This window comes from Oratosquilla oratoria, chromosome 2, assembly GCF_046742065.1.
Source record: "Oratosquilla oratoria isolate Oo_2021 chromosome 2, ASM4674206v1, whole genome shotgun sequence".
In the NCBI taxonomy this organism is placed as follows: domain Eukaryota; kingdom Metazoa; phylum Arthropoda; class Malacostraca; order Stomatopoda; family Squillidae; genus Oratosquilla; species Oratosquilla oratoria.
This window is the reverse complement of record NC_134778.1, coordinates 73,137,445-73,147,386: the sequence shown is the minus strand read 5'-3', so window position 1 is coordinate 73,147,386 and position 9,942 is coordinate 73,137,445. Positions and strand designations below refer to the sequence as shown.

Here is a 9,942-nt window from a genome sequence, read left to right as displayed (position 1 = left end):
TATATATTATATATGTATATATCACACACACACACACACACACATATATATATATATATATATTATACACACAAACACACACACACACACACACACACACATATATATATATATACATATAAATATATATAAATATACATATATATATATACATCTAAACATATATATATATATACATATACACAAATATCTATATATATATACATATACACATAAATACACACACACACATATATATATATATATATATACATATACATATATATATATATATATATATATATGCGTGTGTGTGTGTGTAAGTTTAAAGTTGCTTGGGGCATCCCACGGAGTGCTTAGAACATAAAAGTATTTATAGACTTTCCCAATAGATTGTTTATATATATATATAATATATATATATATATATATATATATATATATATATATATATATATATATATATAGTTGGAATCTAACAAAATTGTACATTGGCTGATGCCTGTTTGTTCTTCATCATTCACTCGGAAAGAAAGTTCCCTAGGAATACTGAGAATATCAAGAAAAATATTATCTATAATGAATTTGTTGTTATTAAAAGAATTTGTATTCAAGAGAACCTGCATGAAGAATCGTCACCCCATGAGATCCCACCTGAAGAATTGTCACCCCAGTATACCGGATATCAACAGTGGAATAAATATTAGGTTAGGTTGAATGAGGGTTATGCTTATTGTCATCAACCTATACAACCGAATCATAAACCCAGAATAATCCACATGAAGATTTTTTCACCCAAGGATGCCACATGTCGAAGTCTGGAGTGGAGATTTTTCATGTGGTTCGATGTTTTAATTCAGTTCAAAGAATTTTCTGGCCTAAAAGATAACCACGTGGTTCTAACGTGGCGGGATTTGAACTGTGACGTGAATTTGTCAGGTATGATGTCGGTTTATGACGCATCGAGGAAACTACACCACACACCTGGACGAAGTGCCAGTTAGCAATTCATAAAAAAAATAAACAGAAAATAAGTAACATAGAGCACTGGTGATGATAAACGTATAATTACAAAACTGGAAATAATTCTGGTGCACTTGATGACAGAGGAAATTCTGTTGATAAAATGACTGTGCCACTGATAATTTAGATTAAAAATAGCCTATAAGGCAACTCCACGATTTCAGTGCGAGTTGGACGTTGGGACGATAAAGTACGTAACGGTTTAGTTATTAAGTGAAAGGTCACTAGAGAGGATGTGTCCGTCATTGTAAGAGACTTTGTGAAGATGTACCCGTTGTGTGTATCCTGGAATATATTTGATTATATTAGACAGTGTAAGTATTTCTCTGTTTTTATTAAGGGAGAGTTACATTTATCGTCTGCTCGTACCGCCAACCCTGGTGTCACATGTTTGATGTTTTATGATAATATTTAATTACATCCAAAGCTATTTGGCATAATTATGAATATAACATGGTATATGATATGATCAGAATAACTGCAGCTACAATTACGAAGGAATTTGATTATTTATGTTCTACAATTAAAGGTAACAATGGAGACGGATTCAATAGAGCCAAGCAACAGTTCTGACATCAGTACTCGTAAGTAGCACGAGCATTTTAATCAACAGTCTTTTGAACAGATTCTATCCCTGGGAGCAGAATAACACCCCAGAGGTGTTGTGATACAAGCGGTGAAGAAAATATTTAAGGAGGGCAGCGGAACGGGGGGATTTTGGAAGTTAAAAAGTTATCAGCATTCTTGCGTGAGTGGAGATTAATCACCAGTTAGTAAAGAATGCCGACTTCCTATACGAGTAGGATGATTGCATAAGGTGAATAGCAATACTCATATACTGTACACAACACCAAGATAAGTAGTTGAGGTGAATTTTATGACCAACATTTTATCATGTATCATGCTATTGAACTTAATGGGAGAATTAATCAGTAATTTCCAGATAAGGAGTGAGTTCATTGGAGGTATTCCGTGTTTATCGAGAGTAACGCCAATTCTGCAATTACATTATTACTTTACTCCAGTAGTAACAAGGGTGTAATTGTCATCCTGAAATTACTCTTATTTCCAATAAAAAGTTAATGTGATTACTATATCACATTATTGTGACTTTTACTATCCCATAATTCTTCTCTTAAATCACTCTCTTCACCAGATTCAGGGCTCCATAGCCTTATATCCTTTTACTCTAGTGGTGGGAACGGACAATAATATCGCGACTGTGTCCCCCAGCAAAGAGTCAAAGCAAAAGAGAGGGTTCAAGAAGGATGGCACCAGCAAGAATCTTAGTAATGAAGTCCCTTAATGTGTATGGATGTGGAACGAGTGTAGTTTGTTTATGAGAAGAAAGATGCGTGTATCCGCGTTGAGCGAAACTAAGTTGAAGGGGCGAAGTGAGGTGGGTGAAGGAGTACTTGAAGAGGAGAGAGTGCGAGGAATAGGAAAGGTCTGTTGAGAGCGAAGAGATATTGAATGAAAATCTAATCGACTGTGTGGTAAAAATGAGCTGAGATGTTGAATGAAAATCTAATAAAGACTGGTAAAAATGGACTGTGTATGGCTTGTTGTGAGAGGAGTGAGGAAGAGAAGAGCTTTTGAACAATTGAAACAAACGTGTGGAGAAATTTAGGCCGAGTGTTGTTAGTGTGGTGGCAATGGAAGATTTGAAAATCAAGTATAAGTCTGTGAGTGGTGTAATTAAGAAGAATGGTTTACCTGGAAGGTATGAAAGTGGAGAGAATTTTTTCTATGGAAGAAAAAATGTACATTAAAGTACTCGTGGACCAGAATGGTTGGTGGAAAAATACTTGCTAGAGTAATAATAATGATATAGGTATGTTAAAGAGGGTTCAATATTACAGGATTGAAATATATTAGCGTGAGAGGTTGACTATCTGATCATTATTTGCTAGAGGGAAGACTGGAGGTGGACGGAAGATGGGGAAATAAAAGATTGTAAGTAGACAGAGATGGTGAAAATGAGTGAGCTGGGTTATAAAAGGTAAATATGGATACTAGGAAAGGCTGGGAAACGTTTGAAATATAGTGAGAGGGAGAAAGGAGAGGAAAAAGGGAATGAGGGTGTTTTAAATGATGCGAAAATTGTGCCATGTAAGGCAAGTTGTACTTTACTGGTATTATCTAACACAGTATTACCTGCCGTCAGAGCTGGGCGCATTCCTTGGTGCGTACCGCTTTAGTTTGGCCGCGGTTAGCGCTCTCAAACTATTAAAGCGATATAGGTGCCGGTATAGTATGTAGCCTACCTTTCGGATGTGGCTTACGGAAATTTTCTGTTGTATAGAATGACCTACCGGACTTTTATATCGGTATGAACCTGTCTCTTACGCTTTAATATTTTGGGAGCGCCAACCGCAGCCAAACTAAAGCGAAACGCACCGAGGAACGCGCCCAGCTCTACCTGCCGTATTGTCGGCGGATAAACTGGTTCCTTCGTTGCTTTCTTGCTAGTGAGGAGTGTGTCTTGGAGATCCAGATGGATAAAATCAAAACCATCCAAAGGCTAGACGAACCACTTATGAGTCGATGGCCATCTTACCCTATTACGGGTCAGTAACCCACGTGTTTTCGTGCACAGCGTCCCTGGAATCTAAAGGCGGAAGTCTTAGAGCAGCGATTCCCTAACTATGGGTCGCGACCCACACATGAGTCGCGAAGTGTTCAAGAACGGGTCGCGAGACCTTGTTAGAAAAAAAAATTCAATCAAAAGCTTCCCTACACTTGTTTTCAATAAAAGAAGACTTTCGAAATTGCTTTTTGATGCTTGGGTCGTCACATCTTCACCAGACCTGGATTTGGGTCGCGGCCAAAAAAAGTTTGGGAACCACTGTCTTAGAGGCTGAGAGATGCGCCAATGCTGTGGATGCTTTTGTCTTCTCCCTTCCCTTCTCAACATACATTCCCCTTAACTCAAAGCCTTCACTCCATCCATCCATGGATTTACTCTGGTCATTGATTGAACGTATATATATATATATATATATATATATATATATATATATAATTATATACATATATATATACGTATATATATATATATATATATATATTTATATATATATATATATACGTGTGTGTGTGTGTGTGTAATACTTTAATCCAGAAGCTGAAAGTAATGAACCCGAATTGTGACATAGCCGACCGCCAAAACTTAATTAATTTTGCACATTTTAATTCACTTGCAGAGATCATGGAGGTCGAGAGGGAGATCGCCCTATACCAACGTCTTTTAGAGGAAGAACATGAAATGAAACAGTGCCGTTTGTGCATGGACGAGGAAGTTGGGGCCGTTTTTATGCCCTGTGCACACCTCTTGGCTTGCGGGACTTGTGCAGCTTCTCTCACCCAGTGTCCCCTGTGCCGAAGTGATGTCCATTATACAGTCCAGGTTATCATCAGGTAGTCACTAGCCGCTTTATATATTAACCTAGATAATTGAGTTTAGTTTTAATGATTCTGCAAACACATAATGTCATATAATTTTTATGACAGTCGCACTGCTTTAGGCCACCCGTAAGATCACCCACTACACCAACAGAGAGCCTAGGCTCTGTGAAGGTGATCTTACGGGTGGCCGAAAGCAGTGGGTTCGAATCCTGCATGCGACTGTCATAAAAATTATCGGAGTGATGTCGTTGTTACTAGCGAATTTCTCTCATACATAATGTCATGTCTACAAGCGTCAATTTCCTTACTCATCGGATCATTGGGCCAGTTAAGAACCATGGTTGTTCACATGATATTTGTCTTGCCATAATTAAATTTAAGTTCTTTCGGCATCTTTAAAAGGTATTGGTAATGCTTCATTTTCGAGTCCTCCGTCTCTGTGTCGATGTCATCTTCTTATCCTAGGCAGATGATCGTGAATTTAGCATTTCCCGACCTGTGAATTCTCAAACATCTACAGATACTTACTTGTAGTAAACTCCACTTCCTTTCTGCTTTTATCATGTATTACGCTTCATTTCTGTTTACCTCCCCATAAGAAAAAAAAAATCGTCTTTCTGCCTTCCTCCTCTGCTAAATATCCAACTCCCTTCTCCATTTTGCTGGCAGGCTGGACCAATGACATTCATTCTCTTTATGCTCGTGCCTCCTAGGCCGCAACACACAAAGATCTTGAAAAGTACCCACAAACAACAGAAGCTATATGTCAGAAACAGATCATATAAAAGCAAGTGGTTTTATTTTGATCCCATGATAGTGACTAACTGTCTGGTGATGAACTTTTCTAAGGCCATCGAGTTCAACCTTAGTGATTCCTGTACGATTTGACTATGCCTTGGAGGGATTTTATAGCTTTTGTACTTTACCATGATAGCTTAGCCCGGTTTGATAAAGTGATATATATAGTAAACAGTGCATGTCGATTTTTTTTTTTGGGGGGGTAAGTTGGAAAGGCTGAGGCTGTGAATGTAATCTGAACCCAGTGTAATCAAGTCAACCATATTAACACCATCGTCATCATCGCAGTATAGGATTAATAAAGATGGAAATACCATCGTTACATTGTATTAGAGAAAACGCATCCAAGATTCGTTTTTATTTTCATGTTTCGTTCGACTGAATACTCTGCAGGTATTTTCCTTTTACATAAGGACTATTGTTTTTCTTGTGATACTTTAAACGTTCTTATTCTTTTCCTTATTGGTAGATTCAACTGGGAAACAGGTATCTCGGGTACCGACGAAACATACATACATGCATACATACATACATACATATACCAAGGGCTTTTTCCCCTTTACAAGGGAGGTAGCCAAAGTCAAAGACATAAATCCACTCCCACCCATTTCATCCCCACATACTCCACTCCCATTCACCACCCCTCCCTCCCTTATTTAGTATTGTGTAGTGTCTTCTAAATGTTGCTATCAGTGGATTGATGTGCGTGTGTTTAGAAAATACATCTCAGGTTTACAGAGATTCACCTGCATCTCCACTTCTTTTCTAACCTAACTTTCATTGCCACTATTTTACCGAGTTTTGTACTTGCGTGTCTTTCATCTTAAAGAGACCACGCATTAACAGAATGAAACATCTTGTTACATATTTTGTTCAAGTCAACCAATACATTTTTTCTTCCCTTCCATTGTCTTCCTAGTATTTTCATCGCCCTGTTAGTTAACATCCATTTGGTTTCCGTTTTCTTTTCTTTAGGATGCTTTGATGCTATTTTTATATTCATTCTGTTTCTCTTTGAAGTATAACAAGTGCATTTTGTAATAGAAATTCTAAAATTTATTTCCCAGATAAATCTATAGGACAGTGTCCCACGACCTCTCCAAACAACAACAATAACAAGAGCAGAAACGGCGTTTGACTAACTCTTTGTAAACGTAATGATGAGGACCTTTAATTTTACATTCCCAGAGTACATTGCAGAAGTAGAAAAAAGAAAAGAAAAAAGGTTCAAAGGTGAGGGAAGGTAAGTCGATCAGGTAGACATCGTCGAAATCTGACGATTTTGACTAAAGGAATTTTTTATCTTTACTGGAGTGTTAATATAAAATGAACATGATGATTTAGATATTGGATTGAGACCAATAAGCTTTGGGTAATCTAACTGAAATGTTTTGTAATGAATATGATATTTTACATGGATTGAAATCAAGAAGTTTTGATTTATCATAATAAAATCTTACATCTTATTATATAATGAATATAATATTCTACATGTTGGATAAGTGTTCACACATCACAAACAAGAGTTATGGAATTTATGAGTTATATTATAATTTTGTATTGGATAAGTGTCCACAAATCACAAACAACAGTTGTAGAATTTATGAGTTATATATGCAATTGCATTATTATTTGTCCAAGGAGGTGCACAATATCTTGAACAGGCTGTGCACTCAAGTAAGTACATTCTCATCGAGGGAAAGATTTATAATGTTGATATGATAAATACATTAGATTTTTGACTATGGTATTCAATAGATACCCATTAATATTGTTTAACGAACCATGGTAAAAAGGAAGTACTTACATGAGACATCTTAATGTTTCCCGAGTTTTCATAGAATTTTGAATAATATTGTCATTGAGATGGATTTACTTTTTGTTAGGCATCTGTCACATAAAACCTTTTTTATATTATTGATCTAACTCTGTAACAGTGACTTTCTCTACGGTCAATTTGAAATGTAATATTATGCTTAAGAAGGACATGTGGTTGAAATGTCACCACGAGCACTCAGGGCCGGCCCAAACCATTATTGGGCCCTAAGTAGGATTGATTTGGGGTCCCCATTGATTGACACCACCACCAGTATTTAACTATTAATTGGTTTATCTTAACTAGAGTGTTATTATATAATGAACATGATGTTTTAGATATTTTATTGAGACTAATAAGTTTTGGTTTATCTAATTGAAATGTTTTGTAATGAATATGTTATTTTACATGGATTGAAATCAAGAAGTTTTGATTGATCAAAATGAAGTCTTATATCTTATTATATAATGAATATAATATTCTACATGTTGGATAAGTGTTCACACATCACAAACAACAGTTATGGAATTTATGAGTTATAATTTTGTATTTGATAAGTGTCCACAAATCACAAGCAACAGTTGTAGAATTTATGAGTTTTATTATCAATTGCATTATTATTTGTTAGACATCTGTCTCATAAAACCCTTTTTTATATTATTAATCAAATTCTGTAACAGTGACTTTCTCTACGGTCAATTTGAAATGTAATATTATGCTTTTGAAGGACATGTGGTTGAAATGTCTCCACGCGCAATCAGGGCCGGCCCATATTGATTGACACCACCACCAGTTTTTAACTATTAATTGTACTTGATCATTCCATGTATTATAAATCCATCATTAACACACCCACCCAATATAATTTGCAGCATTCAGTTACTTTACATTATACTAGTGTCATATTGGATAGTTGTTTTCAACCATATAGTAGCAGCAAATTCATATCATGCTTCAGTATTATGTGCATTTTAAAATTTCAGTGTGACATATTGTGTAGCACATTGAACTTGCATTTGTTACAGAAAAAAAATCAGCTGGCAAGACTACTTATAAAACAAGTTGACCAGCTTTATTGTTTATAAAAAATGGAGAGTCTGCGAAAAAAAAAAATTCCCACCATGAATTAAAACGAATATCATACGTGTATGTACATAAAAAGAAATTGTAGAAACAGATAAATGTAATTGGTTGAGAATATACTTGAATATATGCACAAAACTAACAGAAATATTCACAATATAAAAACAGTAATGGTTAAAAATTTAGAGTAAACATATTTGAAAATGTGTATGAAAGCAGTACTGCATGCAATGTAGTAGAAAAATGTTCATCTCTACAAATAAATTGAATAAACTTTCCACAAGATCCTTAGGTTTTACTGTTTGATGTTTAAAGATCCAGCCAAATAAACACCAAAGCAATATGCTCACTCCTCGGCAATTATGTTAACAGTAAACAAATTTTATTGACTCTCCCAACAATCTACTGGTCGTGGGTGGTCACGTGACGTTCAAGCCACTTCTCTCGTGTTACGAACCCACAAGGAGCTGTGTGCCCTGTCTTGTGAATAGTGCAGTGGTAGAAAAGCAAGGGAATAGTGAAAGACGAAGTAGAAGTTTAAATATTATAGTGCCCAGACGTTACAGTGGTCGAACGTTACTAATGCTCACTCGAACTGTGAAACGTTTATCCACTGGAGGATTGTTTCTTAACCTTTTTCAGTTGCCGTGCCCCTTGATTATCTCAAAAATCATTCTTGTACCCTCATCCAATATGAATACAATGCAAACATGAAAAAGATTACTGATAAATACCTTGCTGATAAATGGTTAGGTATATTCAATTACTGAACAAAGGTACTTTTTATTTAATATTAGATATGTCAATTATAATAGACGCAACGAGAAATGGCCGCTAAGGCGGGGTTAGGGAATTTCCCGGTGGTGCCACATCTCCACAGATAACACGGCCCGCACGGCTCGCCCACCCACCCGCCCGCTCTCTCTCTACACACACACACACACACACACACACACACACACACACACACACACACACACACACACACACACACACACACACACACACACACACACACACACACACACATATATATATATATATATATATGTAATGTATTTATCCATGGCGAGAACGTGCGTGTGGATGCAATGCTTTCTGAATGCAGTGTGGGGGCGTGGCCAGAGAAGGGATGGAGTGGCAACGTCGCTCTCGCTCATATGCCATGTCCACGACTCGAGGAAACGAAACCTTTGTATAGAAAACATTGCTTTGATTTTTATCTCAGTGGTGGTGTATGACAAAAAATTATGATATGATTATATGTGGCAACATTATAAAATTATGAAATAAAATTTAAAATAAAATAAAATTATAAAATAATTATATGTGGCAACACAGGGGGAATCCCCGTGCTCCGCCCTAACGGCCAGTTTTCGATGCACCGAGTATAGTAGTACACAATGAATGCACATTATGCTTTCTCAGGGAGGTTTTGTACCCCAGGTTAAGAACCACTACATTATAATAAGTGTATGTAAATGTCGAACAAGACCATCTTAGTGTCGGATGTGTTCAAGTGAGAGTTCTCGTGGTTTTGTCGTGAGTATGAGTAGTTCTTTCAACTACCAATTGAAAGCGAATGTATGTGAAATTGACCCTTGCAGTCCTATATAGACCTCCTAACCTCAGCATTGAGCAGACTGATCCCCTGATTCATGAAATTCGCAGGGCGTCCCAGTACAAAAACGTTGTGATCATGGGAAATTTTATAGAAACATTGACTGGGAATTTTTAGTAGGAGATCAGGAAGCCCTAAAAAATCCCAAAAACAAATGATTACCGATCCTACGAGGTGAGAGAATACTCTGGACTTACTTTTAACTAATAATGAG

General features: G+C 36.4%; 1 protein-coding gene and 1 long non-coding RNA gene across 2 annotated transcripts; one reads left to right on the top strand and one right to left on the bottom strand.

The window, feature by feature from the left end:
- Positions 1–1,161: 1,161 nt before the first annotated feature.
- LOC143039917 (putative inhibitor of apoptosis) lies at positions 1,162–8,392 on the top strand. Its single transcript, XM_076210291.1, has 4 exons — positions 1,162–1,316; positions 1,532–1,586; positions 4,209–4,422; positions 6,276–8,392. The coding sequence occupies exons 2-4, from the start codon at positions 1,538–1,540 to the stop codon at positions 6,277–6,279; spliced, it is 267 nt and encodes an 88-aa protein (XP_076066406.1). The 5' UTR covers positions 1,162–1,316; positions 1,532–1,537; the 3' UTR covers positions 6,280–8,392.
- Positions 6,787–9,038, bottom strand: LOC143039921 (uncharacterized). The gene is made up of 2 exons (XR_012967675.1): positions 7,671–9,038; positions 6,787–7,112 (listed from the first exon to the last, which is right to left on the bottom strand). It is a non-coding gene; the product is annotated as an uncharacterized LOC143039921 (long non-coding RNA).
- Between the last annotated feature and the right edge of the window lie 904 nt (positions 9,039–9,942).

Excerpts from the sequence above, each read along its gene's own strand:
- LOC143039917 (XM_076210291.1), top strand. The coding sequence starts at position 1,538 with ATGGAGACGGATTCAATAGAGCCAAGCAACAGTTCTGACATCAGTACT. Across the intron at positions 1,587-4,208 it reads CAGTTCTGACATCAGTACTC|AGATCATGGAGGTCGAGAGG; the intron begins GTAAGTAGCACG and ends ATTCACTTGCAG.